Source organism: Mus caroli, unplaced genomic scaffold (assembly GCF_978045245.1).
Source record: "Mus caroli unplaced genomic scaffold, Mus_caroli_1 scaffold_5, whole genome shotgun sequence".
NCBI classification, from domain to species: Eukaryota; Metazoa; Chordata; class Mammalia; order Rodentia; family Muridae; genus Mus; species Mus caroli.
This window is the reverse complement of record NW_028227260.1, coordinates 19,974,661-19,997,166: the sequence shown is the minus strand read 5'-3', so window position 1 is coordinate 19,997,166 and position 22,506 is coordinate 19,974,661. Positions and strand designations below refer to the sequence as shown.

At 40.4% G+C, this 22,506-nt stretch overlaps 1 protein-coding gene and 1 pseudogene across 1 annotated transcript in view; one reads left to right on the top strand and one right to left on the bottom strand.

The window, feature by feature from the left end:
- Positions 1–899: 899 nt before the first annotated feature.
- Positions 900–22,506, top strand: part of Cldn34 (claudin 34) — a 37,395-nt gene continuing 15,788 nt past the window's right edge. Inside the window, exon 1 of the mRNA XM_021152666.2 lies at positions 900–1,014. Coding sequence (XP_021008325.2) covers positions 900–1,014 — 115 coding nt within the window. The remainder of the gene's footprint in view (positions 1,015–22,506) is intronic.
- Positions 7,846–8,756, bottom strand: LOC110287421 (cyclin-dependent kinase 4 pseudogene; annotated as a pseudogene).

Here is a 22,506-nt window from a genome sequence, read left to right as displayed (position 1 = left end):
AATACTCTCTCACTATGCTTAATTCCAAAAGAATATTTTGTATGTTTTGAAACAATTTAGTATTCAACATTAGATATAGGATCCTCAGTTATGGATAGTGGTAAATGTTCATTAATGATATTTTTAGGGTATGAAAGGCTATGAATATAAAAATTAAACAAAATTTTTATATGTTTTTATTCTCAAAATACTCAATATTATTAATATTTGATAATAAAATGCATTTAAATAAAGAAATCTAAGAAAGAAAAAAAGAAAAGAAAACTGATGTAGCTACTGTTGAAATCAGTATGAATTCTTAAAGTCTACCACGTGGTACAACGGTACCATTTCTTGTTATATGTCTGAATAGCTTGACATCCTACAAGATACTCGCTCAGCCATGTTCATTGCTGCTCTCTTCACAATAAGTAGGAAATGTAAAAAACCTCAGTGGTCTTCAACTGGCTAATGCATAATAAAATGTGCTACATATCTCTAATTAATTAACTAATCTCATTCCAAGAGTGTTGATGTCACCTCTGCTAGCACCTGCCTACATGGCAGTGACATTTCTAACAGGTCCTCACCTCCAGTGACAGGTGTTTAAAAATATGCCTTAAAGAGGAGGAGTGAAGAAAGGGATGACAGACAGGTTTAAATCAGCCAAGCTGGTCTTGAGTATGAGCAGGCTAGCCTGCTAGTAAAAATACCTCACCCTGAAAAAGCTATATAAGTAATCATATGACACAAAAACCCAAGGACCTGGCATGATTAGCCCCTCATAGCATCACAGCACTCATACACTAGTGGCTGAAAATGGGGAGATAAGCTCATTAAGAATTGGAATTTGATGACACAATAGAATTCTTAGAATTGTGAAGGAGGTCAAGAGCTCACAGGTCAGTGTGAAGGCAGTAATGAGACTCCAAGGACACTCGACGAGAGCTGAGTCCTCATCAGTACTCCTGGCTCAGTTAGAGGCACACTCTGCTACATCACTGGTCCCTGGTTATTATGAGGACAGCATCATTGGTTAGTAGATCCATCTTTGTTGTACACTCTGATCAATGTGACTAAATATACATATCACTGTTTACCATTTACCTTTCTTAGTGTATGGTTCTATGGCTATGACTACATTCACAGTGATATGGAACTGTAACCATTGCCCATCTTCTCTAATTGAAACACTTTTCTCATTGAATGCCCTCTCCTGTTTCTCCATGGATTCTAATACCCGTAACCATTCTGTTTTCTGTCTTGGCAGAGTTGACTTGATCAGGAACCTCTTTAGTTGAATTATGTGGTATTTGACCTTTCTGACCAGTGTACTTCATTTGTCCTCAAGCTTCCTCTATGTGCTACCCATGTGAGACATTTTCTCCTTACCAAATCTATAAATGGGAACAATAGTCTATCACCTTTATAGTATCCCCCAGTTTAATATGGTTGTATAGTCTGGAAGTGGCCTGTCCCTGCAAAGGGCTCTTGTATTAAAGCATTGGTCTCTAGTTGTTGGTGCTCGTATGTTTGAGAAGGAAGTAGATCCTAGGTCATATGTTTTGGAGATATTACTTACTCATCTATATTCTTTTCTCTGTCTTTGAATCCTGATCACTATGGCTTGAGTTGCCTTTGTCACCTGACCCCACCATAGTCATAGTCATCATAGTCATAGTCATAGTCATAGTCATAGTCATAGTCATAGTCATAGTCATAGTCAGTCATAGTCATAGTCATAGTCATAGTCATAGTCATAGTCTAGTCATAGTCACAATCACAGTCACAGTCACAGTCACAGTCACAGTCACAGTCACAGTCACAGTCACAGTCACAGTCACAGTCACAGTCACAGTCAGTCATAGTCATAGTCTGCCTCACTGCATATTCTGTATCCAAGCAGCCAAGGACTATGATTTCAAATCTCTGAAACTAAACCAAAGTTAATAATTCTGGACCCCATTAAGTCATTCTCTGGTATATTTTGGCAACAGCCATAGAAGCTAGCCAACAAAGGAACTTTAAGTTGCTGGGGTTCAATCTTTGTTGTTTTGTTGAAAAACAGCATTATGTGAAAGAGTTAATATATTCAGTAGAAGCCACACTTGAATTTTGAATTTAGATCTTTAACTGTTCTACTACTGTCCCAATAAGTGATGTTCTGCTCTGGACTACCTGCTCAGGCTGTCATTTCTGGCTTCAAAGCTCAGACCCCCTTCCAGAAAGAATATATGTAACTGGATTAAAAATGCACCCAAGATTATACTATTTTCTTTTTTTGTCATCACCATTATGCTACCATGTTCTAAGTATCCCTATAGGTTCTTCTAGTTCCATTTACATACAGTGGAGGACTTTCTTTTGCTCCCTTGTGATTTATCTAACCACCATCCCTCCTCCTTTCTGAGAGGCCATTTGATTCCTGGAATTTTTGGTTCTGTTAGAGGTTTTAGAAGTAGGACCAAGCCTGAGACACATCTGCTGATGCCAGTTCGTTACAGAATGAACTCTTCGATAGGAATTTTTGCCCCAGGAACAGTCTGCACTTCTTCCCTCACCTGCCCCTGGATGACAGAGGCAGCCTGTGAATTTAATAAACATTTGTGTTCATTTCCTTCTAAATACTGTTACCATAGCTGTACCATAGTGGCCAGGTACATAAAAGCAAAGGAAAAGGGAATAGGGCTTGAAATCCAGTCTGAGCTCCAGGATGAGGCCAGCCTAATCTCCACAATGAGTCCACTGTTAGACCAAACAAGCAAAGCATAGCAAAGAGAGCTTGTTCCAGGCAACTGGGTATATCAGAGCCAGCCTGGGCACCATTCAAGACCTGTCTCAAAACATAAATGTAAAGATTGTTGGGAAATAGTTCAGTTGTAGAGTGCTTGCCTAATATGCATGGTGCCCTAGCTTCAGTCTCCACTACTGGAGAACAGATCTTGATTACTACTACTATGATGAAACACCATGACCAAAAGCAACTGGTGGAGAAACAGGCTCATTTGGTTTATTTTTCCACACTGTAGTCCATCATCAAAGGAAGTCAGGACAAGCATTCAAGCAGGACAGGAACCTGGAGGCAGAAGCCGATACAGAGGCCATGGAAGAGTGCTGCTTACTGGCTTGCTCATCATGGCTTGTTCAGCCTGTTTTCTTATAGAACCCGGGGCCACCTGCTCAAGGATGTTATCATCAACAATGGGCTGAGCCCTCCCACAACAATCAGTAAGTAAGAAAATGCCCTATAGGCTTGCCTATAGCCAGATACCATGAAGACATTTTCTTAATTGCAGTTCTTTCTTCTCAGATGACTTTAGCTTGTGTCAAGTTGATATAGAACTATCCAGAACACCAAATATAAGTGCATAGCCATAATCCCAACATAAGGGAATCTGAGGCACATAAATTTCTTTGAGTTTGAGGTCAATGTGGACTATGTATTGATTTTGAAAAAATTCTGACCTATACCGTGTAACCCAGCCCCAGAAAAACAAAAGCACAAAACAAACAAAATAAAACAACCCAAGTGTGGTGGATTTTTAGCCTTAAAGCAAAAAGGAAATACAATTGTCCTTAATCCCAATCCCAGGATTCAACTGATCCTTGTTTTTTGTTTGTTTGTTTATATCTATATCACATATCTCATAATAGACAAAATTTAGAAACCTAACAATTATACTATATGTCTTAGCTCTCTTACTATTGCAATGATAAAAATAATACCACAAAAGCAACATATTTAGAAATATAGTTATTTATATGCCCCAGTGCAGGGGAACACCAGGGCCAAGAAGTGGGAGTGGGTGGGTAGGGGAGTGGGGGGGGCAGGGTATGGGGGACTTTCGGGATAGCATTTGAAATGTAAATGAAGAAAATATCTAATAAAAATTTAAACAAACAAACAAGCAAACAAAAATAGAAATTTAGTTATGCTGGGTGAAGTTCCATCACTGTGGGAAAGTCAAGAGGTCAGGGACTTGAAACAATTACATTATGTCCCCACTCAATGAATTCTTGCGTTCATACTAGCACTCAGATAACTTTCTCTACTGATACAGTTCAGAATCCATTCCTAAGAACTGATGACATCCATAATGGGTTGGTCATCCAAGTTAATTAAGATAATAATACAATCCTTTACAAGTATGCCAATAAGCAACCTAATCAACACAAATAAATATACTTCCTCACAGAGATTCCCTTTCCAGTTGGGTGATTCTAAATTGGTTAAGTGGACAATCAAACTAACCATTATAATAAGCATGTACTTACACTTTTCTCTGTATTTTACATTTGCCTATAGCTGAACATTATCTTCCTAAATCCCAGCTCTGCTCCTAGATTGTCTTACATTTGAGATGTGTTAGGTAGCCCAGTGAACAGGCTGTTTCAAGAAAATGTATACTAAGTATTAAGTTAATTGGACCAAAAGTTTATACTCTATTAATTGGCAGTTTTTAAATCATTCATAATTTATTGGTATGGGTATATTGTTGTTTTCTTGAAATAGCCGATGTACTGAGATATGAACAAGATTGAGTCTTCTTGTCTTGCTACTGGAAATATTAAATTGTGCAACCACTGGGTGAAAAAGTTTAGTAAATGAACTAGATACCATGTCATTTCTTTAGTTCTTCTCTTATAAGATAGACTCAAGAGAAACACGATCATTACAAGGTTTTATATATGTATGTTCATGTATATCGTATTATTCATGATAGATAAAACCTGGAGCTAATCCAGACGTCCAAACTTGATGAGTGAGAAGAGAAAGCCTGTTTCATCTATACCCTGAAAAAATAGTGTGAAAAAGAACAAACTTCTGGCATGTGATACAAAATGGGTGAACTTGGGGAAAATGATGCTTGTGATTTGATATGTCTCATGCCTTTAATGCCAGCACTAGGGAATGGGAGGGAAGGGAAGGAGATGAAGCAAGAGTGCTAATTAAAGGCCATCCTGAGGACACAGTTCTAGGCGAGCCCCCCACCACCACCAAAAAAAAAACCCAAAAAACAAAAAAAACTAAGTGAAAGGCAGTGAGCTCCAAAAATTATAATTTGAATGCATGACTCCACTTGCATCCATAATGTTGGCATACATCTCTGGAGAGTGGTCTCTCATTTTCAGTATGAAAAATAGTGCTGTGGTGACCATACTATTTTCTAAATGTTTGTGGCCAATGTTAGAGGGTGTGTTGGTTATCTCCCTGCAAGTAAATATTGTCCTTCTCTTAGTTTGCTCAAACCACATTTTCTCATTATAACCCTTCCTTCCTGATATGCTTCCTGAAGTGGAAACTTAAGGTTTCTGTGGAAAGTCAGTTGTGTTGGATGGTTATTTGCTAAGGCAAACACACGAAGCAGACATGGGAGAAAGGATATTCTGCTAAAGCAAGCACGTGGAAGGACATGTGATGAAGGATTCTTCACTGACAACATGCATGTATTGGTTCAACTTACATTGCATAGTTGAGCTCCATTTGTTGGGACTTCATAGAGAGAAATGCAGTAAAAAAAACTTCTAGTGGTGTGCTGCAGTTTCTTGCCATTTCTGCAGACTCGGGCTGATTGGCAGAGTGATGTCAGCTAAGACAGACATGTGTGCTGAGGCTAGACCCATGGAGGACACGTGATATTTGGAGGGAGTATAAAAGACTCAATGGACAGTGAAGGAGATTGAGCTAGGCTTGCTTTAAAAGCTAGCTGTGCAATGATTGTTGGTCTAGAATCTTTGTTGCTCTTCACTTCACTGAGAGAGGCATAGTTAAGAACTTTTCCTGATGTCCCTCCAGGTCCTCCTGTTGATTTGTGCCAAGGCTGAGGCCTGGCTGTCTGCTAGGTAGTGCCATGCCTGCTGAATCATTTTTGCTTTCCCGACTCTACTGAACTGGGCTGTTGGTGTATCTGTGAAGTGTTTGTGAGTGTATGGAACTGCTGCTGCTGACCTGTGAACTGAACTGTCAATTTCCAGATAACATAGATGGGAGTTGATCCAAAGAACCATTTCTAAAGAGGTCCACTCCTCCCATATCCTTTCTTTTCTACTACTTCTGGTGGAGGTTAAAGTGTTTAAGAACCATCATTAAATATAGGTATAGAAAAATTATAGTTACAGCTTCCCCAGGGGGCACTGTCCCAGGCCTAAAGAGCTCATTCTCATGTTTTCCTGCATTTCTTTGCAGTTTCCCAGTGTTCACTGTAACCATGATGTAACTCAGAAAAGATACCAATCTCCAGATAAAAGGATCTGCTCCAGCCATCCTAGCATACATTCTCTGCAGTGTCTCCATGGGTCTTCCTCAGTGATGAGTATGGTACTTTCAAGAATCCATGAACTCCAAGCCCAGCATTGCTTTTGTAGGAATATGGAGAATCTACATCTACCACTATAACAGCTTCTTCAGCTATATCCAAGTATGTCACCAATATCCCTAATACAACTTCTTCATCCCTTTGAATATTTAAATTGTTCAATACCCGGTACTGGTCTCAAGCTTTTCTGGACATTGATGTAGCTAAGGATCTCTTACTTTTATTTAGTGGGAACGTGTTTCCCTTCTTTTTCCTTGGGAACACATTCATCTTGGAAGATTTGACTATTTCCATGGTGATTTGGGATCATGTTTCCCACAAAGTTAGTGTCCTTGTTACAACTCCTATCCTGGCAATTACACCTCAATTTGTTGATGTCCTTGGTCACCTGTTGGCCTTATTACGTAAGACTTGCATCCATAGGATAGCTCAGAGCTATAGCAGAAGGGACACTATGCATTTTGTAAGTGTGAAGGGACTCTGCCTCCATAGCCATGTTGCCACCTTAACACCAAAAAGGCTGACCATTTCCTTCTAACCTCTTCTTTTTATTTGATTTTTTAAAAAAGAGACAGACTCTCACTATGACACCCAAGTTGCCTTTGGACTTGTGATCCTTCTGCCTCAGGCTCTCAAGTGCTGGGATTATATAGGTCTGCACCAGCATAGCTGGCAATAATCTCTTAATATACTCAAAAACCCAATGTTCAAATTTTATTGGATGAAACATATATTTTTCATATGAACACTTACATATTAGAAGCATTTGAAGAAATAAAAATAAAACATTAATGATATTGCGATAGCATTTGGAATGTAAATGAAGAAAATACCTAATTAAAAAAATTAATGATAAAACCCCTCTTTCAAGGTAGATTGCTTCAACAGACAATACTCAGTGATATATAGACAGTGAATAGTAGAAACTCTTTTGTTCTGCATTTGCAAGAGTAACTAAGCATTATAAGATCTGCAGAGGTCCAAACCATATGGGGTCCCAGTGTTGAGAGGGGGGAAGAGGTTCTTATCTCTAACCATGAAGCTATCATCAACTGACATTCACTTGCAAAGGAAAAATTCATTTTTCCCTAGTGGAGTGGATGTAATGTGACTAGTTACCTCAAGTGCCAAACACTGGGATTGTGAGTCAAACAACCTTTTTCATCCTTAAGTTCCTATTATCAGAGGATTTTATCACCCCAGCCAGGAAATGAACTAAGACAGAATTTGCTGTCAAGAAGTGGGGTTGTTGTGGGGACAAACCTGACTAGGTAGACCTTACTCTTTTTTTAAAATTTTTTATTTTTCTTTGTCTTGTTTTCCTGTACAAAAAAGATCCCAATATAAATCAGGGAGGGAAGAAGACAGATATGCCTTCCCTTTAGTATAGAGGAATGGGGGGTTAAACCTTGTAAGGAGAGGTGGGGAGTTGTCATTTAAGGCTTAAAATACTCTCTGCAAAAACTGGAGGACTCTCCGCAGCCTCAGGGGAAGGCAGAGGCTGCCGCTTCAGCAGGGCTCTCTCCACAGAGACTGAGAAAGACTCTTCTCATTCCATGTCACTTTCCTCCTTGTGCAGGTAGGAGCGCTGCAGGGCTCAGAAGGCAGAGATTTGCTCATGTGGGTCAAAGGTCAGCATTTCCAGCAGAAGCTGCGCTCCTGATTCCTCCATCTCTGGTACCACTGACTGCACTGACCGAGGCCCTCTGGGGGCAAAGGCTCTGTGAGGTTGAGACACCTCTGGAGGCCAGTTGTCTTCTGGAGGAAACCAATGAGATCAAAGATTTTCCCCAACTGGTCAGCTTCAGAGTTTCCACAGAAGAGAGGCATCCAGCGAAGCATCTCTGTGAAGATACAGCTAATGCGCCACATGTCCACAGGTGTTGCATATGCAGACAGTAGAAGAATTCAGGAGCCGGGTACCAGAGCCTAAAAGCCACAGGCATGAGGCCATCTGGTAGCTGTAGATTCTGGCTAGGCCAAAGTCAGCCAGCTTGACTGTCCCATTACTTGTCACTAGAATGTTCTCTGGCTTCAGGTCCTGCTGAACAATGCAGGTTGTATGAAGAAAATCTAGGCCACTTAGAAATGGACACATCAGATCCTTAATGGTCTCAACTGGCAAGCCTGGCGGAGGTGCTTTGTCTAGGTACGTCCTTAGGTCCTAGTATATATGCTCAAACACTAGGGTGACCTTGATGTCTTGATCAGTTTGGAAAGTAGCACAGACATCCACCAGTGTACAACATTGGGATGTCCAAGGTCTCCAGCGTCCTTCACAAGTCCACCTCACGAACTGTGCTGATGGGAAGACCTCTCCCCCAGCTGCTCCTCCATTAGGAACTCTCACACTCTTGAGGGTCACAAAGTGGCCACTGTAGGAATCTCAGGCTTTGTGCACTGTCTCTCATAGGCACTGACACCAATTTCAGCCACAGGTTCATATCGACTGGTAGCCATTCTCGAAGCAGGGGATCTTACGCCTGGCCAAGAGGGGTGGAGGGGGTCCTTTATCTGGGTCCAGGAGCCAGTTCCTTGGTGCCGGGTATTGGTCCCGGGCAGCTCGATGCTTCGGACCAGACCATAGATACCTAGATCTTACTCTTTTTGGTTTATTGATTTGTTGTCTCTTTCTGTGTGTGTCTCTGTCTCTGTCTCTCTCTGTCTTAGTGTGTGAGTGCATAGGGTGCTGCTAGAGCTGCCTTGAATAGTATGATCACTTGATAAGGTAAAGCAGGGAACCATGAAGGTTCACAGGGCTTTGAGCACATGGCCTTTGCCTATAAATGAGATCTGTGGTGAGATTCCTAGAAAATGGCAGGTATGTATCTGGGAAAGGAGAGACATCTGAAGCAGATGTTAATTATGCTGGAATTCTTGCTTCTCTGCTAGCAAAGGCTTCAACTAGATTCTTGGGTTAGGGATGGCTCCCTCTTCTCATGTTCCCATAATAGTTCCTGTCTTCCTATCATGCCTCAATAGCAACATGGGGAGCACCATGAGTGTGAGAATATAAGCAGTTATACCCCCACCGGCTCTTTTTGGTTCCCGAGCACTTCTACCTCTATTCACAAACTCTCTAATTGCTTAGCTAACTTTGCAATCTTCTCTAACACGAGAGAAGCATGCTCACTGAGATTTCTGTGGGTATAGCCATGAGTGTTCAGAACATAGCATTTTTAAAGGCAGAAACCACAATCTGGCAATCTGTTTGGCAACCATATGTTGGGGCTTTGAAGAAGGAAGCAGTTTGAAGCAAGTCATTTTAACAGAAACTTAGATAAGCAGTTATTTGGGGGAGGAGATTCATACAAAGAGGACGTTTTAACAGAAACTAAGTTAACTAGAGCCTTTGGCTTCTTGAGTAGAGTTGGATAGTTTTCCATGGTATTCTCCATCAAGGAGATGAAATTCCAGTTAAACTTGAAATGGCATTATCAAGAATATAAGATGGAGGAACCTCTACATTATTTTGCCTCATCACATTAGCTCTTGGCTACTCCTCTAGCACAATGTCTTCCTGTATGGTGTCATGCTTTCTTCCATGATGATAATCAACTAAATCCCCAAAACTGTAAGCAAGTCCCAATGAAATACTTTGAGAGTTGCCTTGTTCATGGTGTCTCTTCACAGCATATAACACTGGCTAGGAGAGATCCAAAACTTCTTTCTGCTATCAGCAGGCACTAGGCATTCATAAGGTACACAAGATGTTGGCAAAATATTTACAGAGATGGAATAAAGATAAATAACTCTTAAAACTTTTAAAAAGTATTTTTAATCTTGAGGCAACTAAGGTGGACTCTGTACAGGAATTCTTTGTGACAATCAGAAATAGTGCATTTGTTTAGATTACAATCTGGAATGGTTATGCTTTTTTCATGTGGAACAAAGATGTGGGTAAAAGGAATAAAGAAGCAAGGCTGGTCCCCAAAGATACGTGACTCTATGTCTGGGAGTACCTGAGAGAACTCCAGCCTATGTGTTAATTTCCTAGAGAGACACCATCTCAAGTTACTAGAAAGTACTAGAAAGGTGGTAACATCCCGTCAATGTGTGGTAGTTTAGCTTTGTGTTTCTGTTGGATTGCTCAGCAGTGTTTATTATTACATGGATTACCCAGGATATGAGCTCTCTGCTGACTGCTGGCAAGATCCCTAGGATGGGTGAGAGATGAATCAACAGTACAATATATGAGCAGTCCTTTGCTGACATAGGACTGTCATTCTTCCTATGTCTAGATACACAACACATCCCTAAGGTGAAGAAGAGGAGAGACCCTTGTGTAATGAGAATTTTGATTTCTTTAAAAATAAAACCCAGAATATTATAAGAATATGTTTTGTTTAAATCCTAGGTGTGGGATAAAGAGTTGCTTCACTGACCACAGCAGCTAACTATGATTTGTCTTGTTTGTCTTGCTTTATTTAGCAGGGGTGTGATTTTTGCCAGCTGCAGATCGTTACTGTGATTTTGTGATGCTTTGTATTCTGAGGACTTTTTAGAATACGTAAATGCTAGGGCCCTGAGAGGTGGGGTGGGCTGTTGTTTGGTTGCTGTGGGTTATTGTTGGTCACAATTTTCTTAAGTGGTCATGTGAAAAGAAGGAAGAAGAAGAAAAAAAATTAAATGGTGAAAATCAAACTTGCCCCAAGGAACTCAACGTCCCTAGTCAGCAGGAAGTAGTCTAATGATAACCTCATCTCCTTGCCTTTCTATTTTTTTCTCTCCTCTCTAGTGTTAGGGAATTAAAAGGGTAGAAAAAAGGTGGAGAAGGGTGGAAGAAAGAACTCATGAAGAAGCTAACATTGGCTACACCTCTGTGTTCAGCCAGGCATGAGCTGTTTTGTCCTTTTTTTATTCAACTGTGTGAGCATTCATTGTGTCAATCAAGTTGTTCTCTGAGCAAAAATCAGTGATGATGGTAACTTATTAATGTGTGAGAAACATGAATGATTTCATAGTGGTTAAAAACCAACTGTGAAATGAACAACCAATGTTTTAAGTACATTCAATTACAATTGTTAAATAGCTCCAGTACATATTGAGACACATGCAAAATAAAGGTTTTTTTCCCCCTTTGTCACAGTTTAAACAATACTTTCCAGCCAAGTAACACACTTGGTTAAAAGTATGCCCATGCCAGTTCTGGTGGTAAATGCCTTTAATTCTAATACTTGGGAAGCTGATGCAGTGGATATCCATGAGTTCTGAGGCTAGCTTGGTCTACATAGTAAGTTCTTGGCCACTCCGTTCTATATATTCTGAGATCCTATCACAGAAAAACAAAAGAAAGGAAAAGAAAAAGTGTGTCCATTTATTCTTGGTTTCCTGAACCAAATGGAATATTTTGAAGTTACCTTCCTTGAAACATTATTTTGTTTATGTGATCCTTTATCATAGTTGGTGGCATTTACCTCCCTGCTATTACCATAGCACACAAGTGCATGTAAGACCCCCTCTTGTAGTATTGGTTACTTTTCTATTATTGGGAGAAAACACCACAGCCAAAGGCAACTTGCAGGCAGGTTATTTTATCTTACATTTGTAGTCCATCATCTAGGGAAGTCAGGGCAGGAACTCAAGGAAGGACCCTGGAGTCAGAAACTAATGCAATCCCCATGGAGGAGTGTTGTTTACTGGCTTGCTCCTTCTCATGGCTTGCTTAACCTGCTTTCTTACACCAGCCCAGGGGCAACATTACCCCTCCTCCGTGGCTCTTTCACTTCAGTCATTAACCAATAAAATCATTAGCAGGCTTGCCTACAGGCCAGTCTGATTGAGGTATTTATTTCTTCGGTTGACGTTTCCTCTTCTCAGATGATCATAGCTTATGTCAATCTGATATAAAAACAAGTTAGCACACTAGTTTGTCAAAGGTCCTAGGGACTGACTAGCACCTACATTTGAAACAGAATTTCAAAGTTCTATGCCCCTCTAATCAATTAAAATGGAAGATGCTAAATAGAGTCTTACCCACTAGGAAAACATTGGCATCCTATTAATTTCCAGTTGACAAAATAGAAACTGAGAAAAAATGTGAAAGACATGTGTTTGATTTGTTTGCTTATTTTAATAAGAAGGGTCTCATGTAGCCTAGCTTCACATCAGTCTTCCTGTGTGACCAAACTAGGTCTTGATCTGATCTTCCTGTTTCCACCTCCTGAGTGCTGGGATCACCAACATGGATTAGCACACCTTCTTCATGGCTACATGCATTTGATAAAGGCTTTGTTTATTGGATACCTAAAGCACTCCCAAAACCCAAGTAGGAAAACAAGCAGCTCAATTTAAAAAGTGGACAGAGGATTTTATGAGATACTTTGCCAAAAAGGATATATACATTCACAGAAGTGCATAAAAAAGTTCAACCACCAATGGCTTGGTTATGACCTAATTTTAAATGTGTATAGACCTTGTGTAGTTCCTCGGAAAAAGATGGTTCTGTAACCAAATACATTGAGAACAGTGAGGAAGTTCCCAGAAGCCCTGAAGTTTATATATCACTACATGGCCTATCAAGAGATCATTTATGTTTCATTTTCTCCTGAGTTTGGACCAGGTACTGAGAGTTTCCTTTTTCATCAGTAACTGCAGCCTTCCCGAAACATACATGCACAATTACATTCATGTGTAGGTATACAGGCTTATGCTGTCTCCTTCTTGAGCCAGAGGAGCCAAAGTTGGTGCCAGAGGCTTTGGTGAAGATGATGCCTCCCTCAAAACAGTTGAGTCAAGGCTGACAAGGTTCAAGACTGGAGAACACAAATGGCCTGTTGACAGCCTACCAATACTGGTTGGATGAAAGCCTTCACAAAAGTGTTGATTCTTGTTAAATGAATCTAGTTTTTACCTTGCAAAGTCCTTGCTCTGCCACCACAGCTTCCTCTTCCTTCCATGTGGTCAGTCCTTCCTATGGGCATGGGTCACATTACAAAATGGGAAGCTAATTGTCCAAAAACCTGCTGAGGAAAAGTTTGTTTTTATTTTAAACCAAGCTAATTATCTCCTATTCTTTTCCACCAAAAGGATAACCTAAACCAGGCATGTTAGCACACATCTGAAATACTAGAAGACCATTGATGAGAATTCAGAACCAGCCTGGGCCATACAACAAGATGCAGTGTAGAAAGAGGTGAAAACGTTGGGGTAAAAGACGGTGATGAGAAGAGGAGAAAGGGGTCAAAAAAGGGAAAGAAGAAAGAGCAGGAGGAAGAGGAAGAGCCTTACTATAAGAGAGAGACTTAAATTATTTAAGCAATCTCTGCTATTGATCATATATTTATTATTTGCAATAGGACAATGGTGAGGGGGCACAGATTGTATTAAGTAATTGTCTAAATCTGTGATGTGTAATAATTATGTTATCAGCAGTGCACAGTATAAGGTATTAACTTATGAGTTCGTGGGCCCAGCAGGTGGTACAAGCTGCACTCTATGCCATGTGGCCTCATATTGTTGTTAGAAACAGTTGTGTGAATTAGGCATGTTTTTAGCAGGTAAAACAGAGCACAAGCCCAACCATAAAGATATTTGTCATAGATCTGAAAATTTCATACCTGGAAACTTTCTATTGGTTGAAGCAAATCACATGTCCGATTGCAAATCCTTTCAAACCCTGAGAAACTAGTCTGATGGCAAGTACTTTTCACTTCATAGTTGTATGGCCTGAGAAAGTGACTTGGCCCTGCTGATCTACCATGAACACCCTCACAATTAAAGATGTGTTCTTTTAATACGAGAGAACAAGCTACTGTGTTTGGAACCCAGGTCTCAGAAAGACACTGTGTCTAACTAAGTTCTTCATATAGTTGCCCTTCATATTTTCCGGGGAATCTGTCCAGGGTGTTTGTGGCTGTCTAAACCTTCACGTAATAGTGTACACACTAGAGAAAACTTCATGCCAGTGTTGTTTTTCTGTTTAAAAAGGCAACCATTAGTTAGCACAGAAATATAGACTGAACATTAAAACATTAAATTATAAAAATAGAGAAAAGCACCGGGGCAGCTAGGGCGCAGGGTCGGCTGACACTCGCCAGCTACCCACAACACCCGCCACAGGATCTTAAGACTTCTGGTGAGTGGAACACAGCTTCTGCTCCAATCCAATTGCGCATGGGGCCTGAGACTGCATTAGTTAGGGAAGCAGAAACCGGCCTGAGTAGGGCCACAGGCCTCATCCGGCTGGATCAGCACAGGGGTAGCTTGAGCGCAGGGTCGCCTGACACCCGCCAGCTACCCACAATCCCCGCCACAGGATTTTGAGACTGCTGGTGAGTGGAACACAGCTTCTGCTCCAGTCCAATCACGCGGGACCTGAGACTGCTTTGGTTGGGGAGGCAGAAATCCGGCCTCAGTAGGGCCACAAGCCTCTTACGGTCAGAAAAGCACCAGGGTAGCTAGGGCGCAGGGTCGGCTGACACTCGCCAGCTACCCACAACACCCGCCACAGGATCTTAAGACTTCTGGTGAGTGGAACACAGCTTCTGCTCCAATCCAATTGCACGCAGGACCAGAGACTGCATTAGTTAGGGAAGCAGAAAACTGGCCTGAGTAGGACCACAGGCATCTTCCGGCTGGACCAGCACCGGGGTACCGCCAGCTACCCACGACCCCCGCCACAGGATTTTGAGACTGCTGGTGAGTGGAACACAGCTTCTGCTCTAATCTTTAAACAGTGACAACGATAACAACTAACCCCAGAGATTACCAGATGGCGAAAGGTAAACGTAATAATCTTACTAACAGAAACCAAGACCACTCACCATCATCAGAACCCAGCACCCCCACTTCGCCCAGTCCAGGGCACCCCAACACACCGGAAAAGCTAGACACGGATCTAAAAGCATATCTCATGATGATGGTAGAGGACATCAAGAAGGACTTTAATAACTCACTTAAAGAATTACAGGAGAACATGGCGAAAGAGTTACAAGTCCTTAAAGAAAAACAGGATAACACAATCAAACAGGTAGAAGTCCTTAAAGAAAAACAGGAAAACACATCCAAACAGATGATGGAAATGAACAAAACCATACTAGACCTGAAAAGGGAAGTAGACACAATAAAGAAAACCCAAAATGAGGCAACACTGGAAATAGAAACCCTAGGAAAGAAACCTGGAACCATAGATACGAGCATCAGCAACAGAATACAAGAGATGGAAGAGAGAATCTCAGGTGCAGAAGATTCCATAGAGAACATCGGCACAACAATCAAGGAAAATGTAAAATGCAAAAAGATCCTAACTCAAAACATCCAAGAAATACAGGACACAATGAGAAGACCAAACCTACGGATAATAGGAGTGGATGAGAATGAAGATTTTCAACTCAAAGGACCAGCAAACATCTTCAACAAAATTATAGAAGAAAACTTCCCAAATCTAAAGAAAGAGATGCCCATGAACATACAAGAAGCCTACAGAACTCCAAATAGACTGGACCAGAAAAGAAATACCTCCCGACACATAATAATCAGAACAACAAATGCTCTAAATAAAGATAGAATACTAAAAGCAGTAAGAGAAAAAGGCCAAGTAACATATAAAGGCAAGACTATCAGAATTACACCAGATTTTTCACCAGAGACTATGAAAGCCAGAAGATCCTGGACGGATGTTATACAGACACTAAAAGAACACAAATTCCAGCCCAGGCTACTATACCCAGCCAAACTCTCAATTAACATAGATGGAGAAAGAAAAGTATTCCATGACAAAACCAAATTCACACATGATCTTTCCATGAATCCAGCCCTTCAAAGGATAATAACAGAAAAAAACCAATACAAGGACAGGAACCACACCCTAGAAACAACAAGAAGGTAATCCCTCAACAAACCTAAAAGAAGACAGCCACAAGAACAGAATGCCAACTTTAACAACAAATATAACAGGAAACAACAATTACTTTTCCTTAATATCTCTTAATATCAATGGACTCAACTCCCCGATAAAAAGACATAGACTAACAAACTGGCTACACAAACAAGACCCAACATTTTGCTGCTTACAGGAAACTCATCTCAGAGAAAAAGATAGACACTACCTCAGAATGAAAGGCTGGAAAACAATTTTCCAAGCAAATGGTATGAAGAAACAAGCTGGAGTAGCCATTCTAATATCTGATAAGATTGACTTCCAACCCAAAGTCATTAAAAAAGACAGGGAGGGACACTTCATACTCATCAAAGGTAAAATCCTCCAAGAGGAACTATCAATCCTGAATATCTATGCTCCAAATACAAAGGCAGCCACATTCATTAAAGAGACTTTAGTAAATCTCAAAGCACATATTGCACCTCATACAATAATAGTGGGAGACTTCAACACACCACTTTCACCAATGGACAGATCATGGAAACAGAAACTAAACAGGGACACAGAGAAACTAAGAGAAATTATGAATCAAAAGGATCTGGCAGATATCTACAGAACATTCTATCCTAAAACAAAAGGATATACCTTCTTCTCAGCACCTCATGGCACCTTCTCCAAAATTGACCACATAATTGGTCACAAAACAGGCCTCAACAGATACAAAAATATTGAAATTGTCCCATGCATCCTATCAGATCACCATGGACTAAAGCTGATCTTCAATAACAAAATAAATAATAGAAAGCCAAACTTCACGTGGAAACTGAACAACACTCTTCTCAATGATACCTTGGTCAAGGAAGGAATAAAGAAAGAAATTAAGGACTTTTTAGAGTTCAATGAAAATGAAGCCACAACATACCCAAACTTATGGGACGCAATGAAAGCATTTCTAAGAGGAAAACTCATAGCTCTGAGTGCCTCCAAAAGGAAACTAGAGAGAGCACACATTAGCAGCTTGACAACACACCTAAAAGCACTAGAACAAAAGGAAGCAAATTCACCCAAGAGGAGTAGACGGCAGGAAATAATCAAACTCAGGGGTGAAATCAACCAAGTGGAAACAAGAAAAACTATTCAAAGAATCAACCAATCAAGGAGCTGGTTCTTTGAGAAAATCAACAAGATAGATAAACCCTTAGCCAGACTCACTAGAGGGCACAGGGAAAGCATCCTAATTAACAAAATCAGAAATGAAAAAGGAGACATAACAACAGATCATGAAGACATCCAAAACACCATCAGATCCTTCTACCAAAGGCTATACTCAACAAAACTGGAGAACCTGGATGAAATGGAGAAGTTCCTAGACAGATACCAGGTACCAAAGTTGAATCAAGATCAGGTTAATGATCTAAACAGCCCTATATCCCCCAAAGAAATCGAAGCAGTCATTAATAGTCTCCCAACTAAAAAAAGCCCAGGACCAGATGGGTTTAGTGCAGAGTTCTATCAGACCTTCAAAGAAGATCTAATCCCAGTTCTTCACAAACTATTCCACAAAATAGAAACAGAAGGTACTCTACCCAACTCATTCTATGAAGCCACAATTACTCTGATACCTAAACCACAAAAAGACCCAACAAAGATAGAAAACTTCAGACCAATATCCCTTATGAATATTGATGCAAAAATCCTCAATAAAGTTCTTGCTAACCGAATCCAAGAACACATCAAAACAATCATCCATCCTGACCAAGTAGGTTTCATCCCAGGGATGCAGGGATGGTTCAATATACGGAAATCCATCAATGTAATCCAGTATATAAACAAACTCAAAGACAAAAACCACATGGTCATCTCGTTAGATGCGGAAAAAGCATTTGACAAGATCCAACACCCATTCATGATAAAAGTCTTGGAAAGATCAGGAATTCAAGGCCCATACCTAAACATGATAAAAGCAATCTACAGCAAACCAGTAGCCAACATCAAAGTAAATGGTGAGAAGCTTGAAGCAATCCCTCTAAAATCAGGGACTAGACAAGGCTGTCCACTTTCTCCATACCTATTCAACATAGTACTTGAAGTCCTAGCCAGAGCAATTCGACAACAAAAGGAGATCAAAGGGATACAAATTGGAAAAGATGAAGTCAAAATATCACTTTTTGCAGATGATATGATAGTATATATAAGTGACCCTAAAAATTCCACCAGAGAACTCCTAAGCCTGATAAACAGCTTCGGTGAAGTAGCTGGATATAAAATTAACTCAAACAAATCAATGGCCTTTCTCTACACAAAGAATAAACAGGCTGAGAAAGAAATTAGGGAAACAACACCCTTCTCAATAGTCACAAATAATATAAAATATCTTGGCGTGACTCTAACTAAGGAAGTGAAAGATCTGTATGATAAAAACTTCAAGTCTCTGAAGAAAGAAATTCTAGAAGATCTCAGAAGATGGAAAGATCTCCCATGCTCATGGATTGGCAGGATCAACATTGTAAAAATAGCTATCTTGCCAAAAGCAATCTACAGATTCAATGCAATCCCCATCAAAATTCCAAATCAATTCTTCAACGAATTAGAAAGTGCAATCTGCAAATTCATCTGGAATAACAAAAAACCTAGGATAGCAAAAACTCTTCTCAAGGATAAAAGAACCTCTGGTGGAATAACCATGCCGGATCTAAAGCTCTACTACAGAGCAATTGTGATAAAAACTGCATGGTACTGATATAGTGACAGACAAATAGACCAATGGAATAGAATTGAAGACCCAGAAATGAACCCACACACCTACGGTCACTTGATCTTCGACAAGGGAGCTAAAAACATCCAGTGGAAGAAAGACAGCATTTTCAACAAATTGTGCTGGCACAACTGGTTGTTAACATGTAGAAGAATGCGAATCGATCCATTCCTATCTCCTTGTACTAAGGTCAAGTCTAAGTGGATCAAGGAACTTCTCATAAAACCAGAGACACTGAAACTTATAGAGGAGAAAGTTGGGAAAAGTCTTGAAGATATGGGCACAGGGGAAAAATTCCTGAATAGAACAGTAATGGCTTGTGCTGTAAGATCGAGAATTGACAAGTGGGACCTCATGAATCTACAAAGCTTCTGCAAGGCTAAAGACACCATCAATAAGACAAAAAAACCACCAACAGATTGGGAAAGGATCTTCACCTATCCTAAATCAGATAAGGGACTAATATCCAATATATATAAAGAACTCAAGAAGGTGGACTCCAGAAAGTCAAATAACCCCATTAAAAAATGGGGCTCAGAACTGAACAAAGAATTCTCACCTGAGGAATACCGAATGTCAGAGAAACACCTGAAAAAATGTTCAACATCCTTAATCATCAGGGAAATGCAAATCAAAACAACCCTGAGATTCCACCTCACACCAGTCAGAATGGCTAAGATCAAAAATTCAGGTGACAGCAGATGCTAGCGAGGATGTGGAGAAAGAGGAACACTCCTCCATTGTTGGTGGGATTGCAAGCTTGTACAACCACTCTGGAAATCAGTCTGGTGGTTCCTCAGAAAATTGGACATAGTACTACCGGAGGATCCAGCAATACCTCTCCTGGGCATATATCCAGAAGATGTCCCAACCGGTAAGAAGGACACATGCTCCACTATGTTCATAGCAGCCCTATTTATAATAGCCAGAAGCTGGAAAGAACCCAGATGTCCCTCAACAGAGGAATGGATACAGAAATTATGGTACATTTACACAATGGAGTACTACTCAGCTATTAAAAAGAATGAATTTATGAAATTCATAGCCAAATGGATGGACCTGGAGGGCATCATCTTGAGTGAAGTAACACAATCACAAAAGAACTCACACAATATGTATTCACTGATAAGTGGATATTAGCCCAAAACTTAGGATACCCAAGATATAAGATACAATTTGCTAAACGCATGAAACTCAAGAAGAATGAAGACCAAAGTGTGGACACTGTGCACCTTCTTAGAATTGGGAACAAAACACCCAGGGAAGGAGTTACAGAGACAAAGTTCGTAGCTGTGATGAAAGGATGGACCATTTAGAGACTGCCATATCCAGGGATCCATCCCATAATCAGCTTCTAAACGCTGACACCATTGCATACACTAGCAAGATTTTGCTGAAAGGACCCAAATATAGCTGTCTCTTGTGAGACGATGCTGGGGCCTAGCAAACACAGGAGTGAATGTTCACAGTCAGCTATTGGATGTATCACAGGGCTCCCAATGGAGAAGCTAGAGAAAGTACCCAAGGAGCTAAAGGGATCTGCAACCCTATTGTTGGAACAACACGATGTACTAACCAGAACCCCGGAGCTCTTGTCTCTAGCTGCATATGTATCGAAAGATGGCCTAGTCGGCCATCATTGGAAAGAGAGGCCCATTGGACTTGCAAACTTTATATGCCCCAATATAGGGGAATGCCAGGGCCAAAAGAATGGGAATGGGTGGGTAGGGAAGTGGGGGGCGCTATGGGGGACTTTTGGGATAGCATTGGAAATGTAATTGAGGAAAATATGTAATAAAAATATTAAAAATCAAAAAACAAAAAAAATAAATGAGCATAAGGAGTCATCTTAAAAAATAAATAAATAAATTATAAAAATAAAACATTAAAGAAACAATATAAAACATTTTTCAATGATACAGTCAGATACATTCACTACATTAGATTTCAATGGGTGCTTAGGAAGTGTATGGTGATATGTGCCTGAAATCTCATGCCCCTGGGGTCAGAGGTTAGAGAATCAGAACTTCAAGTTGACCATGAGCTGCATAGTGAAACTGTCTTAAATACAAGGAAAAAGGTAAAGAAAACACTATATTGCTACCAATTATTTTCTTCCTTCTCTGAAATAATTTTCAGCTTTCATCTCTTTCTCTTTTTGTCAAATAGAAAAAGGATTAGGCAAATGATACATTTTTGAATTCCACTTTAAATTAAGCAGTTTGGAGAAGTTCCTTTCGATATAATTCTACATAATGTGATGTGGCAGTGTAATATGTGGGAACATACAATGGTGACCACATGTGCTTCATTGATGTATTTTGGGTTTTCCATTTTGTCCCAGCTATAAACTCATTAGCTGTTCCATACACATGGGTTGTGTGCACATATTGATGAATTAACCAGGATTTTTCCTAGTGTGTTGATGACATCTCTGCTAGCATCTACTTCTAAATATGGCAAAACTCTTCCTCCTCCTCCTCCTTCTCTTCTTCTTCTTCTTCCTCTTCCTTCTTTCTTCTGTTTGTTTTTCTTTTTTTCCATTTTTCTTATTTTTTATTTTTATTTTGTATTATTATTATTATTATTAGATATTTTCTCCATTTACATTTCCAATGCTATCCCAAAAGTCCCCAATACCCCCCTCACTCCTCTACCCACCTACTCCCACTTCTTGGCCCTGGCATTCCCCTGTACTGAGGTATATAAAGTTTGCAAGACCAATGGGCCTCTCTTTCCACTGATGGCCGACTAGACCATCTTTTGATACATATGCAGCTAGAGACACGAGCTCCAGGGGGCACAGGTTAGTCCATATTGTTGTTCCACCTATAGGGTTGCAGATCCCTTTAGCTCCTTGGGTACTTTCTCTAGCTCCTCCATTGGGGGCCCTGTGATCCATCCAATAACTGACTGTAAGCATCCATGTCTGTGTTTGCTAGGTCCAGGCATAGCCTCACAAGAGACAGCCATATCAAGGGTCCTTTCAGCAAAATCTTGCTAATGTATGCAATGGTGTCAGCATTTGGAGGCTGATTATGGAGTGGATCCCCGGATATGGCAGTCTCTAGATGGTCCATCCTTTCGTCACAGCTCCAAACTTTGTCTCTGTAACTCCTTCCATGGGTGTTTCATTCCCAATTCCAAGAAGGGGCAAAGTGTCCACACTTTGCTCTTTGTTTTTCTAACCTAACCTAACTCAGGATGATGCCCTCCAGGTCCATCCATTTGCCTAGGAATTTCATAAATTCATTCTTTGTAATAGCTGAGTAGTACTCCATTGTGTAAATCTACCACATTTTCTGTATGCATTCCTCTGTTGAGGGACATCTGAGTTCTTTCCAGCTTCTGGCTATTATAAATAAGGCTGCTAAGAACATAGTGGAGCATGTGTCCTTCTTACCGGTTGGAACATCTTCTGGATATATGCGCAGAAGAGGTATTGTGGGTTCCTCCGGTAGTACTATGTCCAATTTTCTGAGGAACCGCCAGACTGATTTCCAGAGTGGTTGTACAAGCTTGAAATCCCACCAACAATGGAGGAGTGTTCCTCTTTCTCCACATCCTTGACAGCATCTGCTGTCACCAGTGTTGTTGATCTTAACCATTCTGACTGGTGTGAGCTGGAATCTCAA